General features: G+C 37.2%; 2 protein-coding genes and 2 long non-coding RNA genes across 4 annotated transcripts; 1 reads left to right on the top strand and 3 right to left on the bottom strand.

The window, feature by feature from the left end:
- Positions 1–1,624: 1,624 nt before the first annotated feature.
- Positions 1,625–23,171, top strand: LOC121409986 (ras-related protein Rab-43-like). The gene is made up of 3 exons (XM_041601786.1): positions 1,625–2,025; positions 20,437–20,620; positions 22,827–23,171. The coding sequence occupies exons 1-3, from the start codon at positions 1,705–1,707 to the stop codon at positions 23,075–23,077; spliced, it is 756 nt and encodes a 251-aa protein (XP_041457720.1). The 5' UTR covers positions 1,625–1,704; the 3' UTR covers positions 23,078–23,171.
- Positions 6,251–7,356, bottom strand: LOC121409987. The gene is made up of 3 exons (XR_005969256.1): positions 7,079–7,356; positions 6,596–6,672; positions 6,251–6,343 (listed from the first exon to the last, which is right to left on the bottom strand). It is a non-coding gene; the product is annotated as an uncharacterized LOC121409987 (long non-coding RNA).
- On the bottom strand, positions 7,744–9,059 carry LOC121409985. Its single transcript, XM_041601785.1, has one exon. The coding sequence runs from the start codon at positions 8,662–8,664 to the stop codon at positions 7,783–7,785; it is 882 nt and encodes a 293-aa protein (XP_041457719.1). The 5' UTR covers positions 8,665–9,059; the 3' UTR covers positions 7,744–7,782.
- On the bottom strand, positions 13,873–14,449 carry LOC121409988. The gene is made up of 2 exons (XR_005969258.1): positions 14,323–14,449; positions 13,873–13,916 (listed from the first exon to the last, which is right to left on the bottom strand). It is a non-coding gene; the product is annotated as an uncharacterized LOC121409988 (long non-coding RNA).
- Positions 23,172–24,181: the final 1,010 nt, after the last annotated feature.

Below are 24,181 nucleotides of genomic sequence, written 5' to 3'. Positions count from 1 at the left end.
CGGTCTTTTTTATACATAGATCATGAATAATCATGGAAATGCCAAATTGATTATATTTGTAAGATATCTTTAATTTTATCGAAACACTGGCATTCTGAATAAACTAAAATATTTTTTCCCTGATCAAAATTTAAAAACATATTCCACACTTGTTTTATCCCATATGAATTACGGAATATTGGCCTGGGGTAATTGCAATACAACCTTAATTGATAAAATATTCATGATACAAAAACGAGCAATAGGGTGGTTAATCAAGTTGGTTTTTATTCCCATACAAATCATTTTTCCGAAATAAAGTACTCAAAATTTCTGATATATATGCATTTCAAGTTGGTATATTCATGTTTTAGCTTTCAAACGACGAAATGCCTGACATATTTGCTTCTATGTTTCAAAGGAACAATCTAATCCACTACTATCCTACCCGGCCAAGTGACGAGTCCTATCACCTTCAACGTACTCTTACTGCATTTGAAGGGCCCAGGTTTTCAGTTGGAACGATCTTCCCCATGATACGGTATAAATAGTGCCTCACTTAATATATTCAAACGTACATTGAAAGCGATGCCTGTGTAAATTTTTATATACATGTACTTTGTTCAAACGCTCTGGCTGACTAATGAGTAATAAATAATTAATAGTCATTGAGTGGCAGACTCCTTTTTATTTATTTTTTGTATTCCTTATATATCCACAATTGTTACATTTTGGCATTACTTTATTATAATCAATTTACTTACCTGTCTTCTCTTACTCATTAAGACTGATATTTTTTCTAGATCCTGCAGACTTAACAAGCTTTGTTTTTTATGCAGGCTACCCATTTAATTCCAACTTGATCGCTATTTTCTTTAATTTGAATTAAGTATGCCTTGTCTGATTTGTATTCTCATGAGTTTTCTGATATTGTTTTCATGGTTTGTATGTAAAATAAAGTCAAATGAAATCATATATATATATAAAGAGGAGGGTGCTTCGGGCCCTTGAATTATGGGATAAACATACATGCCATAAAATTATGAAGTCTAAATCTACTTGAATGAAATTGTTTCCATGGGAAAAAGGTCTACAAAGATTTTGAATGAATAAAAGGCCTATTTTTTGGCTATAATGATGCCTGCTGGCTAGGTTATGTACGGGCTTTCTCGGGGCTTTCTATATGGTGAACTTTTTGTCACAACCAAGGAGTCTATAGTATAGCACTCCTTGCATGGTCATCACAACAAAACGACACCAATGGCTAATGTGGGCGTGGCACATGTACTACTAGTATCCCTTTTTACCAATGATTAATCCGTCACACATCATAGATTTCGTCCTTTTTTCTCATTCTTGCCCCATGTAGCCTCTAGAAAGTTGAGAATTCGTCGGGGAATTCGTATTTTTACATGTATAGAATATGAAATAGCAATGTAATTAGTGGGATTCAATTCCACATGCAACCTCAAACAGATAACAGAAATGCAATGCAAGCAGAGATCAGTGGTGCGGTCCGTACCGGAGTTGGACTGCACCCGGCTCGGACTTCGAAGCGACAACTCGAACTCCACGTTTATTGTTTGACGAATGAATGAACACGTATCACGCGCGAGACTAGACCAAGACCAAGATTCGATTGTCCAGTGATTTCTCTGCCCTCTGGCTCTGTCAGCCCTTGGAGATGCGCAGACTACTTATCAAAGCCTTGTATTTCTTCATCACATGTACTTTTCAAAATATTTAAAGAAAAAAGACACGAAGAAAGTGCTGCTTAGTGTCTATAGTTTCTCACAAAACGCAGCTTTTACCAATTTTATGTTATCGTGTTTACCGAATTGCAAGAACTCTGCGATGTCTTACGTAGACAGTTCTGACGAGACGTTCGACTACCTCTTCAAAATAGTCCTTATCGGTGACGCAGGAGTAGGAAAAACATGTGTAGTCCAACGATTCAAGTCTGGAACATTTTTAGAGAAACAGCATAGCACGATTGGAGTTGATTTTACAATGAAAACCCTAAATATTGATGGCAAGAAAGTGAAGGTAGGTTATATTTCCGTACACAAAACTAAGCACGTCGGACCGTTCAAAAGGTTGCAGTGCAGATTAATGTCGAGGGGCTGGGCCGGCCGGCGTATTTTTTTTTTACACCACTGCTCCGCCAAAATATTGAAAAACCCCGCAGAAACGGCTCGCGCTAGAGTCTAACACGTTGACCAGACACGTTTCGTCGTGCACATCTTGATTTCGTTCAATAGTCACAAACCTTATGATTTCAATATAGACATATAGCTTTTTCCGGAGCTTTTTAAAAGCGTTTAGTTTGTAGGGACCTAATCTGCTTGCATTTCATATTAATTCTACACCGTATGAGCATTCTGTTCGCAGTTATGGCACCTCCAGACATTCAGATGCATGAAACAAAGAACTAGCGAGGGTTCTTATAATTAGCTGCAGGTAGACTAGATTTCTTTTCTTCGTCGACTAAAACTTTCACCTCTCTGATCTTCAGCACTCACCCTCTCTCTCTCCAGCATTCTCCGTTCTGTATTTGGGCGGCAGTGGTCTCTGCATTGCCTCTTGCTTTTTGCAAGACCTTTATTAGCCTCTCATTTTGTCGATGAATTTTGTCTGTATTTATTGATATGCAAACCTTGATTATACCTTTGCTTTTCTCTAGTTATTTACAAAGCATAGGGACTACTTCTGCACTGATATGCGTTCTAGAAATATGATTTTATATTATTATTGTGATCATTATCATTATTATTATTATTATCATCATTATCATTATCATTATTCTTATTTGGCAGATAAGATCTTCTCTCCACCTCATTAATTCTTTCTTTTTTTCTCAATTCTTTTTAAAGGAAAGTCTACCCCGAAATAACTTTTTTTCAACAGGACAAGAAAAATCAGATTGACAGAAAAGGCTATGAGGGAAATCGGACAACTAATGATGTTATGAATTTCTAATGAAATGAATATCACTATATAGGCGATTGCCAACTTGCTGATATCATAGGTGCATGCACGACTAACCATAGTTCATTACTACAAAATTTTGATTACCTCAAAACTTATTCCAGGATATCTAGATGATAGTTTCCATTATTACAGACTTTAAAGTTCTATTTCCTTGAAAATATGAATTTGATTCAATATTTATAATAACTGAGTGATTAAAGGTATAAAAATATATTCAAGCTCAATATTTTTAGTTCATTATATTTTAAAAAGGCCTATACATAACAATGAAATGTAAACTTGATTCGAGTTCTGAAAAAAAATCATGTGATTGGTCAAATAATTATTTAGTTGTCCAATGTGAACGTTTTAGTTTTGTTCATCTGATTTTTCTGCTTGGGTATATATAGACCGTCTTCTTTTACCCCCCTTGCTTAAGGCCCATTTCTTTTCATTTTTTTCCTCACAATATAATTTTTTTCCAAATCATTCTCCTTGTATCTCCTCTCACCCTTTATCTCTATTTCTCCTGCCCCCCCCCCTATAGGAACGCTAGTGAGGCCTATATAATGTAGGAAAAATACTAAAAATTGCCCTGGGGGCACTTTCTTTCAGCAAATTCAATTCGCCACTAGACTTTAAATAGACAATATCTTTTACATATTCATTTTCAATATAAAATCAGCTAAGTTACAAACTAAAATGTTTTTTAGAACCCTTTTCCGTAATATCAACAATAACCCTAAGAAAATAATGTGGTAACGGGATGATTTCAGGTGGCCGTTTTGTCATTCAACTTCATGTTCATACACCGGGTTCACATCTCACGCGGAATTCCGAGAGCTTTGCTTTCAAGAACGCACAGATTAGACTTGCCCGCGAGCCGTTTCTTTCGTTTTTCTGGGAATTTTGGCGGAGCAGTGGTGTAAAAAAAAAATACGCGGTATGGACGCGTTTCCGTTTTACACCCTGGCGAAGGCAATTTCCGCAAAAATAGCTAAAAAGCGACTAGTGAAAACTCTTTACACGTCGCTGGTTTCTCCCCACACCACGGGCACCGCATGCAATCTACAATGGGTTAATGATAAGCCCTGATAAGACAAGAATAACAAAAGTACAAAACAAAGGAGAATCTATACAGCATGTATACTATAAGTCCGGTTGTTTCATGATTCTAAGACTAAATGAAGAATTAAAATATACTAGGCCCTAGTTAGTAGTAGCATCAGAATGGTAGTGTATTCAATTCATCATTTAGAATCATTACGGTATCCACTCGTCAATGGAAGTGCCCCCCCCCCCCCCCCGAGCTATAAGTGGAAACAACTGGACTTCATGTTCTACATACATGCTATAGACCTTATCACAAATGAAATAGCGTTTGTCGCATGCGGGCGTCTGTTATCGGGATGCGAAAGGGGGCAAACGTGGAATCGGCTTTCGGGAAGCCATACAACGCCATGTATTTTGTGTAGTGTCACTCAAAATCCAGGCTTTTTTAAAAGTCTGATTTCTTCGTATTTAAATTATTTTGGATACTTTAATGTGGGTTTATATAACAATCTTTGTATCATGATTGCCCAGTGAAAGTATGAACTCAATACCGTATTTTCGAAGTTTTCTGGGGCTAAACTTGGGGAGATTTTGTGGGAAAAGTGAGATGGTGATTGCGGGTCAATGCCGATCGACTTTAGAAAAGAGCATGTCGGCGATCCGTATTAAATAGCATATTTTTCCATTAAAGAATATTCATGAGAATCATAATGTAGACTATATATATATATATTTTATCTCCATATTAGCTAGTTTTTGTTATTTAGGGGGAAATATATAGTCTTTTTGCAACCCGGCTTTTGAGTTTGATCATACAAGCTCTGTTTGGGGGGGGGTGAGACAAATATAAAGTATATTAAAAACAAGCTGTATGCAGTGGTGTGGTGTGGCGAGAAACCAACGACGTGTGTAGACTCTTCACTAGTCGCTTTGAAGCTATTTTTGCGGAGATTGCCTTCGCCAGGGTGTAAAACGGAAACGCGGGGGCGGGGGCTCCATACATGTACGCATCTGCGCACAAAAATAAGTCTTAACTTTTTACTTAGGATTTAACATAAATTGAGGTCTATTCCACAAAAAAGTTGATTATGTTCCTGATATTCAATGAGCAAGTGTATCAAAAACATGAAATTTTGAGAGAAATATAATTTTCTTTTAAATAACCTTGCCTTTGGCCAATGAATTCAGATTGAACAAAAAGGTGGTGCCCCAGGCCATGGTATCCTTTTTATCATGAATTTATTCCTCCTCCGATTTAGTCATTACCAATATCTTCATCATGACCACCATCATCTCCATGGCCTTCATCATCATCAACATCATCATCATCATATAACCGTCACCCTCAGCTTTATCATCTTCATACTAAAATATTGCATGAATTCATGTTTCGTATTTGATAATATATGCCCATTCTGCTTTATAAATGTATTAATTAATCAAATTAGTATAAGTTTGGGATTGTCATTTTTTTCAAGCAATCTGCTTATGATGACAATCCTCCTGCAAATTGTGAATATCATATAGTTAATCATTTTTATCTGGAATTATCTTTTTAGTACTCTTTATTTATAATTCATGCCCAAAATGCTAACATATTATGTTTATTATGTTATGAAAAATGTATTATACGAATGTTATTGATGCAGAAGAAAACAATAAATCAAATAAATCAAATAAAAAATGGTATGACCTACCTCGAGCGAAGTTCGTGCAGGCTCCACTTCACTTCACTTCCGCTACACTACACTCCACCTACCCAAACTTTGAGACGGTGAACTCGATCAGATATTCCAAGTGACAAAGGTGGGATCAAAATGTTATTTATGATAAAATTAAAGAAAAAAAAATATAAAGAGAAAGAAAAATAGCTTAATTTCTTACTATACATGATCTGTATTTCACTCCGTGTCTATCCTCCGGTTATTTTTGGCCAGTATCTAATTCCTCAATGTATTATTCACGGCCTATTTCAAAACATCGCATTCGATCGATCGCAGGTCAAATAGCATAAATATATATATTATATTGGATCGCTCAGAAAATACCAGAAATATTCTAAGAGTTTGGGAAAATATTCCACTGATTCGTAGAATATTTTCCCAAACTAATAGAATATTCCAATTGGGTGAACTTCAAAGCTAAATAGCAAAAAATCAAGCCTATTCAAAATTCTTTATCTCACCATTTTATTACTGCCCTGCTTTGATGTGCATGGGACATTGTTGGTGGAGAAACTGTATGTATTTGAAAGGGTTCGCGCCGACGACCACAACACTGACACGACTCACGAGGGCTGCGGTTTCATTGAACTCTTTTATTCACCAAAGGAAAACAGCCTCTGCATAATAACAAAATATAAACAAGCACATGATTAATATTAGCGGTATGAATAGTACAGTTCTAAACATAACAAATACAAATTTACATTATCAATCAAGACAACTACATTTTCTCCAGTGACCATTAAAGCGAAAGTAAATCAAGAAGTATATCTTTTTCATTAGATATAAAATATGTCAATAATATGTTCGTATTCAGAAAATCACAACATGATATAAATTGAACCACTCTCCCTAGACCATGCACTCACCGGTCAGACACTAATTCTGCATTTTGCCTCAACATCTAAAGTAAAATTGTACATCAAGGGAAGTCCTTGCAGAAGTCCTACAACATAGAAATTGAAAATGTCACTTACAAATATACACATCCAAGTTATAAGCAATACATAGCTATGGTAACATTAGATTTTCTAATTGGTCTATTGACACTGACTTTTTACTCATATCTTTTATTCAAAGCTGTGCAAGAATTACACAAATAAACTAAAATCATCACATCAAAATGAATATTATACATGTGGCAATTGGTAATGCAACATATACATATATATATAGAATATAATAATCAAAACTCAGCACATAACATATCACCATCAGGTGAGCTTTCTGTCCATTTAAATATTCAAAAATTGGGTAAATAATGTATGCATTTATATATATCACAGTAAGTATAACATATCAATGAAATAAACATTCAATTTACTAAAATAAGAATATATAAATCAACTTACTTCTCTACTTCAAAATTAAACTTCCTTCTGTAGGGACAAGTCTCCTCCTCAACAACAAGCAGTGGGAATGCCCTGGCTACTGCCAGTGTCATGAGTCACTGGACTTTCTCCCTAGCTAACAATAAAAGTGCAATGGTGCACATCATAGTACAAAAGCATCCCTAAAGGGGGTACATGAATTGGCATTACTGCTACTCCAAAAAAGGCGGGAAAGAATTAGCCAATGAGCAGAGAGGGAGAGAGTAAATCAAAGTTGATAGAAGTACAGAGAGGAAGAAAGAGTACTAAAGATAAAGTTGGCATATATAATGTGAAATATAAGTTTACTATACACTTTATATTCAAATGCTACATGTACTGAAATGAAATAATAAAACATAGTATCATTTTAACTAGATTTTTTTTTTTTAGAGAAATATTACACAAGGAAAATCCAATTTACAACATCTTCCCCACGATTAATGTCATAATGTTTGAAACAAAGATAAAACACAAAAAAATACAATATCTTCCCCACATTCCATGCAATAAAAGTTGCTATCTGCGGTAATTGCATGTAATTCAAAATGAAGTATAAAAGTGCTTACTACAGTAAGCTTAACATGCAGAAAAAAAAATATGTCAAACATTATAGAATATTAATCACACTCTATATCAATGCATATAAGATAAAAAGTCTCTCTAAAAGAAATAATCTTTTCACTTCACTTTGGTAATACCGACACTGGGAGATGTAGTCGATTTCTGTGTTGTCCCTTGTTCACACGACGGGACCTCCGACGCTCGACCTCATGATTCATGTTATCATGTCGAGATCTGTCGTCTTCAAGGGGTTCATTCTGCGGTATGGCATCTTCAGCCACATTGGCTTCTTCACTAGGAACATTTCTACCAGTGGACTCATTCTCTCCGCAAGAGCCATTTTGATTAAGGGTGACAGGTCTCTCTTCACCAGATGTAAGCCTATCAGGCTGTGAGGGTTCCCACAAGAAGGTGAAGTAGGGGGTAGTATTCTCTGAAGTGGGCAATGGTTGTGACTTCACTCTGTCCTCTGGCTTATCCTGTGGAGTAGGAATTGCTATTTCCTCCCGCGGGTCAGGAATCAACAATCTCCTGTTGACCACCTTTGTTGGTCCTCCAAACATGGGTCGGATTTTATACACGTCACCCATCTCATTCACTGCTGTCACAATGAAGGGATCCCTTAAGACCTTGTCTTCAAGTTTATGACGTCCTTCAAATGCGCATTTCTTCAGTAGTACCCTTGCGCCGATGTTGAGAGGTGAACTCATAGGGAGGGCATCATGCCTCATCTTCTCACTATTCTGTATCATTTCCATATTCTGCTGCGCTAACATGTGGGCCTGTTGGAGTGACTTAGAGTGTTCTGACACAAAGTCTTCATCCCAATCTGCATTTCCATTCCCTATGAGTTGGTCCAGTGGGGTGTTGGGCTCTCGTCCATACAGAAGTCGGTACGGTGACAATCCAGTTGTACCATGTGGAGTACAATTGTACAAGAATACCAACTGGCCAATAAGCCCAGGCCACTTCTTTCGACGGTCAGGATCAAGGGAGCGAATCATACCACACAAGGTTCGGTTAAATCTCTCTGTCTGCCCGTTTCCTTGGGGATAGTAAGGAGTGGTATGTGTCTTTTCAATGCCATATAGCTTGCACAACTCTCGTACCAACAAACTTTCGAAATTTCGCCCCTGATCTGAGTGAATTCGAAGTGGAGCACCGTAGTGAACGATCCAACCATCAATCAAAGCATGTGCTACTACTGCGGCAGTTTGGTTCTTGCAAGGAATGGCTTGAGCAAATTTGGTGAAGGCGTCTGTGATTACTAAGACATCCTCATATCCACCTTGGCCTTTGTCAAGCTTGAGGAAGTCTATCGCGATCAACTCGAGGGGTCTGAATGCCAACAGATGCCGTCTTGGGTCCGTATAGCTGGCGTTGGAGTCTTGGATGCAACACAGGCAAAACACTTCCTGATGTGTCCTCTCACATCACTGCACATACCCGGCCAAAAGCATCTTTCCCGCAGGATTGCTAAAGTTCTATTGATGCCTTGGTGGCCCCATTGGTCGTGGGCCATTTCTATCATCTTTTCTTGGAGACTCTTTGGTACAAGAAGCTGTCTTCTTTGAGGATGTTTTGATTCTGGTGGTTGCCTATACAGGACTCCCTTGTATTCTATAATGCTAGCTCGCTCCTTCAACCAGGACTTTATTTCTGCATTCTCTTGTTTGATTTCATCCTCGGACTTCCATTCACACCTGAGATAGCGTCTGCACACAGAGAGTGCATTGTCACTCTGTTGAAGAGTTTCAAGTTCTTCTACTGAGTATGACGGGTACACGCCAGGAACTCTCGGCGGCTCCTCATCTACCAACTGGTCTCCTGAAACCACAACTTCTGCCGGGAAGACAGTGGTCACCGTCAGTGCTCCGATCATCTCCTTCACCTCGCCTTCATCATTTCCAGGGCACCTGCTGAGTGCATCGGCACATCTGTTAAGTTTTCCAGGACGGTATCGGATATCCAGCTGAAAGGCTGCCAACTGTGCTACCCACCTCTGTTCAGTGGCCCCCAACTGTGCAGTTTGAAGGTGGGCTAGAGGGTTGTTATCCGTGTATACAATACACTTAGCACCCAACAAATACCCTTTGAACTTCTCGACTACTGCCCATTTAAGGGCAAGAAGTTCTATCTTGAAGCTTGAGAAATCTGGATAATTCTTCTCGGCTCCACGTAGGCTACGGCTTGCAAACGAGATAGGGTGTAAATGTCCATTGTCATCTTTCTGCGACAAGCAGGCACCAAGTCCCTTTAGAGATGCATCAACCTCGAGTATGAATTCTTCTCCAAACTTGGGATAGGCAAGAACTGGTGTTGAAGACAGTCTCTCCTTAAGCTCATGAAATGACTCTTCGGCCCCTTTGGTCCACACAAAGCTTGTGTCTGGAGTGATGTCCCCTATCTTCCTTCTCCTTTTCTTACACTTCTGTCCAGTTAGTGCATGGAGTGGTGCTGTTATTCTGGTGAAGTCAGGGACAAACCTTCTGTAATATGAAGCAAGACAGAGGAAGGAGCATAATTCTGATCCATTTTGAAGTACAGGCCACGACTTGATCCTTGATACCTTGCTTGGGTCTACCATGACACCCTTCTCAGTGACAATGTGCCCTAGGTGAGCTACTTCTTTCTTGAAGAACTGGCACTTTCCTCCTTTCAACTTCAGGCCATGTGTTGTAGGCGGTCAAAGACTTCTCCGAGTGTTTCGAGGTGCTCCTCAAATGTTCTGGAAAAAACCAAAACATCATCAAGGTAGAGTATGACTTTTGTAAAGTTCATGTCACCGAAAATTGCCTCCATCACTCTCTGAAATGTGCTTGGGCTGTTGCATAGACCCTGAGGCATTCTTTGAAATTCATAGAGTCCCCAGGGTACACGGAAAGCAGTTAGGGGCACCGATTCTGTGTGCATAGTGATCTGGAAATATCCATGAGACAAGTCAAGGGAAGAGAAGTATTTGGCTCCATTCATTACTTCTAATGATTCGTCTATTCTGGGTAGTGGAAAGGAGTCTTTGACTGTTAATTTGTTCAATTGTCTATAATCAATACATAAGCGTAATGCCCCTGATTTCTTCCTCACAAGAACGATCGGACTGGCATAGGGGCTAGTTGACCTCTTTATAATCTTACGTTCCAGCATGTCTTGTAATAGATCACGAACCTCTGAAGTCACGTGAGGAGCTATCCTTCGATAGGGCAGACGCACTGGCTTGTCAGAGGTCACTCTGATTTCATGTGGTACTATATCACAACATCCCAGGTCGAATTCATCTTTAGAGAATGCTTCTTCATGATCATGTAGGAGTTTAGCAATCCTAGATGCATCTTCATAAGCCATCCCATCTAGGCTGATGCCCTGAGGAAGCAGTATTTCTGTACCATCAGTGAAAGAGAATCTCTCCTGTGATGCTGATGCTGTCCGACGGGGAGGCTGGGTATCCACTGCTTGCTCTGGCTCATGTCCGTCGTCATCAACTCCCGGCTCTGTCTTGGCAATCAATACATCACAGATATTAACCTCTAACTGGTCATCTTTAGCTTGTAGACAAATTTCACAATGTTCTTCCACTTGTTTGGCAGAAGCAATAGTTGAATGGGGTGGTACTATGAAATCTCTGTCTCCAGAATTCATCAGTAGAACATGCATGTCCCCATTTTCGGCACAACAGCCTTCAATGACTTCAACCTGGGAATCTCCAAACTGGCTGTTACCCTGGATAAGCCAGACACTTGACTCAGCATCTTCCCCACCTTGGAAAGGCCTCATTGCGCACTCTATGTGTTGTATCGTCCTGGCAGGCAAAACTACCCTTGTTGCCCCAGTAACAACCTCTCGTACATGTGCACTACCTGCAGTCTCAATGTCGAAGCAATCCTTCACCATCTGAAATTCCCCTTTCGCTCTCTCCAAAGGAAATAGTGCTCGAAGGGCATTGCATCCCAGCAAAATAGGGAAGTCTCTTTGTCTTTCCCCACATGACTCTCGTTGTACGATTAGAAATCCTATTGTAGCTTTTTGATCGTTTACAGAGACATGGGTTCGGATGTAGCCTTCCACTGGTACTTTGGTTGGCCCCACACCTACAATTTTCAAAGGCTTATTAAATGGGCTCACTTCTCCTACCGCTGCTTCCAACTGTCGATGAAACACGTCTGATGGTATAATGGACGCCTCTGCCCCAGTGTCGAGGATGCAGCCAATGGGTACACCAGCAACTTCTGCTATGACAGCTGGGCTTTCGGAAATCAAATCAGCTGTGTCGACTATCTCATCCATTGCTGGTACAACCTCTGCCACTGAAGTTTGTCTGCCTTGTGCCCCACTGGATTCATTGACATCCTCTGAATTACCACCAAATGACATATCAGTTTGTGGATTGGTTACAGTTCCTTCTATGGGCTCTTCTGTATGATATTGCTTTCTATTGTCCTCTGCCGTTTGGCCCTCAACAACAGAGGGGTCTAGTTTTCCTCCTGGGATGCGATATGTTGGTAAGGAATACTGGCAGCTCCTTGTGATGAGGACTGGAAGACTGTTGGCCTGTTGAAACTGCCATGATTCTGCATGGTACCTGATTCCGTGCTCCAAGTGGGGAAGCTTTGATTCTCCTGATGCCAGTTGCCAGCAGAGTAATTATATTCATGTGCAGGGGAACCAGTGGGTATGTTGGGGCAGTCACGTCGTAGATGTCCTTTATGGCCACAGCTGAAGCATCGTCCATCAGTCCTCTTTCTCTGAGGTTTTCCTCCTTTCAGCTTGGCGACTTCTCCCCTAAGTTGCTCCAACTCCGTCATTATAGCTTTCTGTTGTTCTACTACCTGTTGCACAAGCATGGAATCTTTCATGACTGCCCTTCCAACTTCAATATCTGCTTCTCGGACTCTGGGCCTCTGAGTGGTGGCAGTCTCCTGAAAGAGTTTGAGGGCTTCCTCACGAATCTTGGCAAATCCATCGATTTCATGCATCATCTGTATTCGCCTCAACTCTCTCCTCACCCAAGCCTCCCGGGCACCATTGACAAATTGATCACTAAAGGTCTTGTTTTTCAAATGACTTAAAGCTTCTCCTTGAGCTTGTGTAGTGGCAGCTTTTTCCATCTTGTTGTAGGTGCGAATCAGGGCACGGCTGAAGTCACAAAGTGATTCTCCATCTCTCTGTATGCGATTATGAAACTGACTACTGAGGGTCTGTGTGGTTTCCTGATAGCCAAAGCACAATTTAAGACGACTTACTATTTCATCAAAATCCTGTCTCTTCGATTCACTGAGACACATTATTTCCTCTCGTGCTGGTCCTGAAAGGTGATCTAGCAACAGTCGAGCTTTACTACTCATTTCCATATTTTGGTTAGCAGTTACTCCATTAAATTCTTCAAGCCATTCTGACAAGGACATGTCATCCGCATGATGTGGCATCCCTCGAAATTTTGGTAAGTTGCTCTGTAATATACTCTGTAATCCAATTGAACGGCGGAAGAATTGGGACAAAACATCCATACTCTCAGTTGTAGCTGATGATGAACTCGAACTGGTTTCCATGATCCTAGATTTCAATTTGGTACATAAAAATAATTTTGCATGCACAATAGCGAAACCACAATACAATCACTGCAAAAATCAGTAAAAAAAAAGCATATGTTGTCCATTACATACAGTCTGACCGAGGCTGTTTAGAACCAGTCTAAAGTCATTTCAATTTTACGTTGTGCACGATAACACCAGGATAAGACCACGTACAATGTAAGTTCTCAAGATTTCTTCTAAGTCTGATATCTGCAGAGCCCGCACCAGATGGTCCCTTGTTGCTGATGATCCCACTTCTGACACCATTGAAAGGGTTCGCGCCGACGACCACAACACTGACACGACTCGCGAGGGCTGCGGTTTCATTGAACTCTTTTATTCACCAAAGGAAAACAGCCTCTGCATAATAACAAAATATAAACAAGCACATGATTAATATTAGCGGTATGAATAGTACAGTTCTAAACATAACAAATACAGATTTACATTATCAATCAAGACAACTACATTTTCTCCAGTGACCATTAAAGCGAAAGTAAATCAAGAAGTATATCTTTTTCATTAGATATAAAATATGTCAATAATATGTTCGTATTCAGAAAATCACAACATGATATAAATTGAACCACTCTCCCTAGACCATGCACTCACCGGTCAGACACTAATTCTGCATTTTGCCTCAACATCTAAAGTAAAATTGTACATCAAGGGAAGTCCTTGCAGAAGTCCTACAACATAGAAATTGAAAATGTCACTTACAAATATACACATCCAAGTTATAAGCAATACATAGCTATGGTAACATTAGATTTTCTAATTGGTCTATTGACACTGACTTTTTACTCATATCTTTTATTCAAAGCTGTGCAAGAATTACACAAATAAACTAAAATCATCACATCAAAATGAATATTATACATGTGGCAATTGGTAATGCAACATATACATATATATATAGAATATAATAATCAAAACTCAGCACATAACATATCACCATCAGGTGAGCTTTCTGTCCATTTAAATATTCAAAAATTGGGTAAATAATGTATGCATTTATATATATCACAGTAAGTATAACATATCAATGAAATAAACATTCAATTTACTAAAATAAGAATATATAAATCAACTTACTTCTCTACTTCAAAATTAAACTTCCTTCTGTAGGGACAAGTCTCCTCCTCAACAACAAACAGTGGGAATGCCCTGGCTACTGCCAGTGTCATGAGTCACTGGACTTTCTCCCTAGCTAACAATAAAAGTGCAATGGTGCACATCATAGTACAAAAGCATCCCTAAAAGGGGGTACATGAATTGGCATTACTGCTACTCCAAAAAAGGCGGGAAAGAATTAGCCAATGAGCAGAGAGGGAGAGAGTAAATCAAAGTTGATAGAAGTACAGAGAGGAAGAAAGAGTACTAAAGATAAAGTTGGCATATATAATGTGAAATATAAGTTTATTATACACTTTATATTCAAATGCTACATGTACTGAAATGAAATAATAAAACATAGTATCATTTTAACTAGATTTTTTTTTTTTAGAGAAATATTACTCAAGGAAAATCCAATTTACAACATATTGATATTGATCATAATTATGTTGATATCTTAAAATGACACTAAAAGGTAAAAACAGTTTAGTCTTACTCTTAGGATCTGTTATGAATCCACAACGAAATAGAGATGATATCATACAGATAAATTTGTATCTCTTCAAATTAAAAGATTTTTTTGTGAAAAAGGAGTTATGACAAAAGTACAATTGTTTTCAAACATAAAGGGAAAGTTCACCCTGATGAAAAGATTGTTGTAGACTATTCCAGAAAAAATATTGAAGGTTTGAGGAAACCCATCAAAAATGGAGAAAGCTTATTACGATTGTAATTCAAATTTTATATTTATGATATCAGATACAAGCAGCAGCCCCATATGTTGTGTAAATGCATTATTTCATTTTTTTATGTTTCATGATTACAATAATTTTTTTTCTGTCAGGAGTGGACCCGTGTGAAATGGTTTGTCTGTTGATATGTACAAAACAAACCATTTTCAGTTTTTGAGAAAATGACACATCATTGATTTTTTTTTTATGGGGAAGGTGCTCGCTTATATGAAGTCATAAATAAAAAAAGTGAATAACTATTTTGATTCTTTTTATTTTCCCCAAATCTTCACCAATATTACGGTATTGATTTTTCTGCTAGTTTGTGGTCCATGGCTCCCTAAGCCTCCATCCTTTTGCGTCAGTTGGAGGAGGGTAGTCCTTGATACAGAAGTTTTATAAGTGCCAGTACTGTACATGTTAACTTTATTTTTATGAGACTAGGTTCCTCGTAAGAACTAGAATAATGGATGTTTTTAAATTTCAATTCTCATTAGGTGGTCTGTCATTTATGACAGATCACCTCTTAATTTCGTCAGAATTTTCTTTTTATTTATTTTTAACGATTTTTTGTCGCCAAGTTATCTCAAAATCGACTTGATCAATTTCATTGAATTTCATGTCATTTATAGGATCTGTCATGGACACGTCAGAATAAGCTTTTCAAGGTCAACAGGTCATGATGACGTCATCTAGGCGCCATTTTGTAAAATCACATTATCAATCACATCTCCATTATCAATTATTAAAAATCAATCAAATTTACATCACATCAACTTCAGGTCAAGGGTCATCAGGTCATGTCATCAAAAGTCACCTGGAGGTCACGACGCGCGCGTACGCGTGCGTCAAAATTTAAAAATGCTCAAAATCACTTTTTGACCAAACGAGAGTACGTTTCAGGTCATTCTAAGCATTTCAAAAATTTGCGCGCGCGCACGCATGCGTGCGCGTTTCCGCGCGTAACACCTTAACGCAAAGTAGAAACACCGTTTTTTTTACATCATTGCATTGATAATAAAATTCTGAACAATTTGGTACCTTGATCAACCTTCTACGACCATTAAAAACGAAATTAACACCCGTTAAAGTTTGCAGCACGTGTGCGCGCGAGCTCTCACTATAGGCCATATATGGGCAAAAACATGCCTATTAAAAATTCACTGTAGCTCTTTAAATAGTCCGTTGACCCCCAATTTTTTTTTCATATATCGATAGAGTATGAGTTGTAGATTTGATTTCATGTCACCATTGTCCCTAAATTATATCGTGACGTCATCAAAATGGCGCCTAAACTAAAAATTTCATTTTTTCAAAAATGACGTCATCAAATTTATGCAAATTTGGTTGTAACTTCTCAAATATAGATCATTTTTCGCCCAGATTTCGATATGTTGTAGTTTAGAATGTACTCTTTCTCAATAGTTGTCATGAATTTTCATTTTGAGAAACGCATCATTGCGTAAAACAGCGATGAAAAGAGGCATGTCATTTTTCCTCATTTTGCGTGTAATCTCTATGGGACCTGACTTTTTCTCAAAACTAGATTCGACATTCCGCTATTTCGTGAGCCATATCTCCATTTTTTCTTGTCAGTTTTCTTTAGGCTTTTAGTATGTTGTAGCTGAGATTCTGAGCTTTCGCAAGTGTGCCCTTCATTTTTTGATCAGATGCCGGGATCATGCCCGTATTTCACTTGCAAAATTGGACTTGTAATTCTCAAAATTGCTTACGTGTATTCTCTATGGGGAATATCGTGGCTTTGACTGCTTTCTAAAGGGCGCGGGTTCGAGTCCTGGGGTGAACAAGATGATTTTTTTTTCAGTTTTTTTTTTCTTTTTGCAACATCTTACATGATCCTTTATGATATTTAAAAGGTATAAAAGTTAAAATTTAGCAAGATAAAACAGATTATAATTGCTTTTTTCATATCACATGTGTTTTGCGTGCAATCTCTATGGGACATGACTTTTTCTCAAAACTAGATTCGACATTCCTCTATTTCGTGAGCCATATCTCCATTTTTTCTTGTCAGTTTTCTTTAGGCTTTTAGTATGTTGTAGCTGAGATTCTAAGCTTTCGCAGGTGTGCCCTTCATTTTTTGATCAGATGCCGGGATCATGCCCGTATTTCACTTGCAAAATTGGACTTGTAATTCTCAAAATTGCTTACGTGTATTCTCTATGGGGAATATCGTGGCTTTGACTGCTTTCTAAAGGGCGCGGGTTCGAGTCCTGGGGTGAACAAGATGATTTTTTTTTCAGTTTTTTTTTTCTTTTTGCCACTTCTTACATGATCCTTTATGATATTTAAAAGGTATAAATGTTTAAATTTAGCAAGATAAAACAGATTATAATTGATTTTTTTTCATATCACATGTGTTTTGCGTGTAATCTGTATGGGACATGACTTTTTCTCAAAACTAGATTCGACATTCCTCTATTTCGTGAGCCATATCTCCATTGTTTCTTGTCAGTTTTCCCTGAGCTTTTAGTATGTTGTAGCCGAGATTCTAAGCTTTCGAAAATGTGCCCTCCATTTTTTGATCAGATGCCGGGATCATGCTCGTATTTCGCTTGCAAAATTGGAATTCTCAAAATTGCTTACGTGTATTCTCTATGGGGAATATCGTGGCTCAATGGATAACGCATTTGAATCGCTTTCACAGGGGCGCAGGTTCGAGTCCTGGGGTAAACAATATTTTTTTTTCATTTTTTTTTCTTTTTACCACCTCGTACATGATCCTTCGTGATAATTTAATGGTATAAAATTTAAAATTTCGCAAGATAAAACAGATTATAATTACTTTGTTTCATATCACATGTATTGTCATACATGAAAGAGACCCTTTTAACAGTGCTTTATCATCTCCCGTCTTTCACAAGTATTCCATCCATAATGAATATTCCGTCGTCATCATGAAGATCATATTGATCTGCATGAATATATGTCTGTCTATCTACCTACTCTGTATATGTATCTGTCTATCTATCTCTCTGTCTAATATAACATATTTATCTGTTTAGATATGTATATCTATCTATCGTTCTATATATCCATCAATCTATCTGCCTGTCTCTATCTATCTTTCCATATGTATGTCTGTCTGGCTATCTATATCAATCTATTTGTCTCTATCTATCTATTTATCTATCTATATGTCTGTCTGTCTATCTATGTTTTATTAATATAACCACCTATCATTTATCTCTCAATCGATCACTTGATCCATCCATCGCTCCATCCACCACTCCATCCACCACTCCATCCATCTATATATATAATCATCTATCTTGTATGTATCTGATTGAAGATGTATGTTTGACGATTGTCATCATCACATCAATAATCACATTTAGCAATGGTCAAAACTTATTCTTAGGATGTCTACGATCAAGATTATCAATGATATCTATATGATTTATTTCATACATCAGCCGACACTGAATGACAAATCATGACAGACCACCTAATTCGTCCGCATGACGAATTAAATTCTAGTTTATTTTGTAGTTTTGTAGTACAGGCCATCCCCCTACCTGAAGTATTGGGGGATCCCCTTCATTACCCCCCTCCATATGGGGTAATGGCAAGGAGAGAATTGCATGCATAACAGCTTGAAAATTGCTTTTTATCTCTTTGGTGTGTTCAATTCAATATTTGAGGGAAAGAAGGTAGAGTTGCAGATATTAGGGATGGGCAGATTATGCCAGGATACAACATTTCTTCTTTTTTTGGAGGGGGGGGGGCTTACCCTTGTGGCAAATGTGAACTGTAATAGGTAATGTTTACCAGACCAGTGTTGATTTTATTGTACAAAGTTCTCTAAACAAATCAAAATCAAAACTTCCTGATTTTTAGCTCATCCAGCTGAAGGGCCAGATTAGCCATGGTGGGGCTTCCTTCATCCGTCCATAAATTCAAAATGCTTCTTCCTCATTCCAAGTCTGATTTCAATTCTGTTAGCTTTATAAGATAGCACTAGGAGGGGATTGAAAACTTCTTCACCGAATTTTGAAACTCATGTTTTTTAAAATGCTTTTTATGCTTTTTATACTTTCGTCCAAGGATGGGACGTATTATGGTATCATGCTCGGTGTCCGTCTGGCTGTCCATTAACTTTTCCTTGTAAACGCGAGAACTTCAGTTTGACTTAACCTGGGCTCATATGATTTGGTGTGTATAATACTAGCATGGATCCCAGGAAGCCTATTGATTTTGAGGTCCAAAGGTCAAGGTCACAGTGACATTTTTTCATCTTACCCTTCTTCAGTCCTTGTAAACGCGATAACTTCAGTTTACAGTAACTTAACCTAGGCTCATATAATTTGGTGTGTATGATGCTAGCATAGATCCTAGCAATTCTATTGATTTTGAGGCTGTAAGATCAAAGGTGAAGTAGCCACCTTCCGCTTTTCTTGCCTGACTGAAAACTCAATTTTTCCGTGTTACAGACAGGTATTAATGTATGTGTTCACCTTAGCGACACTCTTGTTCCTTGTTTGTCAACTGATTTTGATTTTGTTTTTCTTCCATTTGGTAGAGACCATCATGAGGTTCACCAAACTTCTACACTGAATTTAGAAATTTTGAGAAGAAAATAATATTCGCTAATTTATGCGAAATTTATTCATAATCACATACAAAAAAATGCTTTATTTGTTGACCAGTTTTTTTTTTCCGTCTGGTAGATCTACATGAGGGTCACCAAACTTCCACATAGAATTTTGAAATTTTGATGAGAAAATCATTGTTGCTAATTTATTCGAAATTATTCATAAATCACAAAAAATGCTTTCATCCTTCATTTGTTAATCATTTTTTTCTTGTTTTATATGATAGCTCTAGGTGAGGATACAAAACTTCTACAGACAATTTGGAAACTCATTAAATATGCTAATTTATGCATATTTTCAAAACTTGCCAAAATGCTTCTTATTTACATTACATGTATTTGTTGACTGATTTTAATTTTTTGTCCATCCGAGAGCTACATGAGGTTCTACACAAAATTTAGAATTTTTTACTTGAAAATTATTTGTGCTATTTTATACGAAATTTATTCATAAATCACAAAATTTGCTTCTTCTGTCATTTCTTCATCAATTTTAATTCTGTTTCCTCAATTTATGTCACCAATATAATTTACTAGTTCAGTGTCAACTGGGCTGAAATTAAAAGTTGTGTTAAATTTTGTTGCAAGATGCCAGATGAGCACCACATCATTGATGTGCTAGTTCTATAACATATAAAACAGGTATAAGATCAGTGTATGTACTTGTGTCCATGGTGGTGTATGCAAATGATTAATTGTAAATGGTATGGAAATAATTAGGTTCTTATTTTTAATTTCTTTGCTCAGCTTCAAGTGTGGGATACTGCTGGACAGGAACGATTCCGTACAATAACACAGAGCTACTACCGAAGTGCAAATGGGGTCATCATCGCCTATGACATCACAAAGAAAGAGACATTCTGCAATGTACCTCGGTGGATAGAAGATGTCCAGAAATATGCTGGAGGCAGTGTTATCTGTATATTGTTAGGTAGGTTGGCATTTTAAATCCCACTCCTCCCATTTTCCAGGAGAGAGAGAAAAAAAAGATCATTACATTTAAGCTAATATTCTCACGAATATAATTTCCTATTGGTTTCAAGAGTGTCCTTCTTTAGAGGAATGTAGTATATTTTATTTTTTCAACTACTGAAAAAACAACTATGGTTGACAGTTAAACCTCTTAAGTTTTGGTAATCCCCCATAAAGTGTTGGTCACTATTCTGTTTTAGATTTCGTAATATGAAATGAAATTTTTTTTGATGCACATATTTTTTTATTTTACATGAACATTTATTTTGGTTAGTTGCTCAATCAAAATTAAAGTATTTTTGTCATAATTCATTTATTGATTTTTTATAAAAACACAAATAAAACATTAAATTTCAGAATATAATCACTGGCTGTAACTTTTTGCTCCAATCACCAAATTTGCAATATTAGTTTTTCAAGGTCCCCTTTTCAGGGAGAAAATATGAGATATCTAAAAGTTCAAAATTCAAATTTTCACAAAGAATCTTTAAATAGGATTTGAATAGCCTTTGTACACTTTTGTAAGTTTGTTTTGTCTGATGATAGTACTTGATGATAGTATAATTCACATTAGTAACTTTATTAAAACCTTAGGCCTAATGAGTTTGATATTAACTATTTAAGGTTGAATGAAATACAAGATCTGGGCCCCGTATTACAAAGAGTTACGATTGATCCAATCAATTGTAACTCTAAGGAAATCCATCAGTGACATAATTTTTCTTTAGGAAATTTGCAAAATGTCATTTTTAAACAAAGGAGAACACACAAAACTGTCAAGAAATCAATGAATTTATGGATATACATTCATAGCTAGAAATTTTTAACAAACATGCATTTTATATGTTGACTTTGCTGGCTTTCCATAGTTGCAATTGATTGGATCAATCGTAACTCTCTGTAAGATGGGCCCCTGGCATAACGGCTTCCTGGTTTGATCTACATGTGAGTTGTGATTACCTTTTGATGAGTCCACTGGAGATTGTTGGTTGAGCTTTCCGGTTTTAGGTTCCCTAATTCTTGAGCTACATTGACTGGCAGGACATGCAGTACATTCCAGTTCTTCTTAGTTTATCTGTTGTTATTTGAAATGTTGGGAACAGTGTAAAACATAAGAAGTGCCTTGTCTATGTCCTTACTCTACCCTGTGTACCATAGACTGAAAAACACAGGATTGGATAATATACTTTGAATGATGTTCAATTTCTATTAAGGGAAAGATTGGTCATGAGGTGATGAACCAAGCCTTTAAGTCTTAGTTGGTTAGAGTGTAGTGTCCAGCAATATTTCTTCTTCTTGGGGGAATGTTGAGTCTGGACTCTTGAGATTAAAGAAAACCAAAACCCAAGAAGAGGAGCAAGCTTATTTGAAAGAGTAAAATGAGAGTAACAATTTAAAAAAGTTTCATCAAAATCAGTTATGAAATAAGCAAGTTAAGGACGTTTCGAAAGTCTTGTATTTTCTGTAAGGATCCTCAAATTTGCAAACATGCTTGAAAATGGCTGATTTTGTGGACAACTCTCTAATTGTTTTGTACACAAATTTTCAGATTTTCCCCTTATTTTAAATATTTCTCATTATCTCCTCCTGACCTTGACATATGTGGTGTAAATTATAGTTTCCCATGACATATGTTGTACTCAGAAGGAGGCAAGATTCAATTTGAAAGATAATGAGGAAAATCTGAAAATTTGTGTACAAAACAAATGGAGAGTTGTCCACAAAAATCAGCCATTTTGCAGCACGTTTGCCAATTTGAGGATACCCACAGTAACAGTTACCACGTACTTTGTTTTGTGTAGGTTGCTTGAAGTGCTTTTCAAAGATGACATGCCATTTGCCATAAGGGACACTTCTATTGGTTGAAAGCCTAGGAAGTAGGAATATTTTTTTTTACAGTAGAAGATTGAGCGTGTCAGAGATAAGATATGGTCCTTCTTAAAAGAAAAGTTGAGGTAATGTTAGCAAGCTATTACTGAGATAAGATAGAAGATAAAATAGAGTACCACCCCAGAATAATTTGTTTTTACAGATGTTTGTATGGTTTCAATCATTGAAAATCATGGGTTTTGTAACACTTTGTAAGCAATATTTGCTATTTCCTGTTTGTAACTTTTCTTTTTTTTTGCCTTCTATAATTTCTTTCATCTTTCACACACATGCAGGCAATAAGAAAGACTTGGAGCATATAAGAGAAGTAGACTATGAAGATGCCAAGGCTTTGGCCACCCATCATGCTATGCTGGAATGTATAGAAGTCTCTGCTAAGGACTCCACCAACATTGATGAAACCTTTGGGAAACTGGGCCAGGAACTCAAACGTCGTCATGGCGGAGAATCCTCCCTAGCAACAGGGGAAACCAGTAAGCTTTCTCTCAACACAAGACGAGTAGATGGATGGAATTGTTGTGGATAGCAGCATTGTACCTCTCTCCTTTTTTAGATTAGAAAGAACACACTCCGTTGCCTAGTCCAAGGCACTTCTTTCTAAATTTTTGTACATTAATTAATTAAAAAGATATATATATATTTAATGATTATTTTATTGAATTTTTTGTCCATGTTACTTTGACCTGTGTATGGTTCATGCTACCCCTATACCCTAGATGAGGTTAGTAGAAATGTGTGAACTGTAACATTTTTCACAAATTGATGCAGTCTTTGTTGAATGTCAACTGTTTTTTCAATGAAATTGCTTTGCACTTCTTAAACAAAAAGTGTACCATTTAGAATTATGTTGTAATAGTGCTTCCAAATCATGATCAGACTCTCTTCAAACAGTAATATCAGGTCAACATAAAGTGAGTATGTGTGTGAGAGAGAGCATGAAAGAGATTCAGTGATTGCTTGCATACTCAAATTAGTTGAGGTGATTCATTCTTATCTACATGTAAAATCAATTTCTTTAAAATTGTAGACCATTCAAATTTTCAGAAAATTGAAAAGTTGATTTTAGCTGTGAGTTAGTCACTACCCTTTTCCTTTCTTCCAAAGAGTTGTGATGGATTTAAATCAAAATCCAACTGAGATTAGTCTCAAAATTGACTTTGATTTGCATCTATCCCAACCCTTTGTAAGCTCGGGCCCTGGTAAAAATTATTCAAATTTTTGGCAAAGAATTGAAATTCATCAAAATTACCCCCAACTACTGATACCAGTTTCCAGAGTTGAAAACTAGATCTTGCAAGTATCTTGAGGTCAAAATTACTCAAGTTTCAATTTAGCATTTGTACTCTCAAAGGGTAACCGATTGTTGATTTTTATTCTTGAGATAAGAGTTATTGGAAAACTAATTTTGAAAATTTGAGATTCATTAACACCTCATACTTCCTAGCAAATGATTTGTGTCCTTGGACATCATTCACTGTAAATGATTTTAGCTACACATATTGCATGTCAAGCTCTCACATGACTTTACAAAATGTATTAATGCACTGTTGCTGAAATTTATTAACAGGGTAACCACAATGAATTCATTAAGTGTCACTGGCAGTTGAAACTTGGTTGCTATTGAGGTGCC

Source organism: Lytechinus variegatus, chromosome 3 (assembly GCF_018143015.1).
Source record: "Lytechinus variegatus isolate NC3 chromosome 3, Lvar_3.0, whole genome shotgun sequence".
NCBI lineage: Eukaryota > Metazoa > Echinodermata > Echinoidea > Temnopleuroida > Toxopneustidae > Lytechinus > Lytechinus variegatus.
Note: the sequence above shows the minus strand (reverse complement) of the source record. Positions and strands in the feature narration are given on the sequence as shown.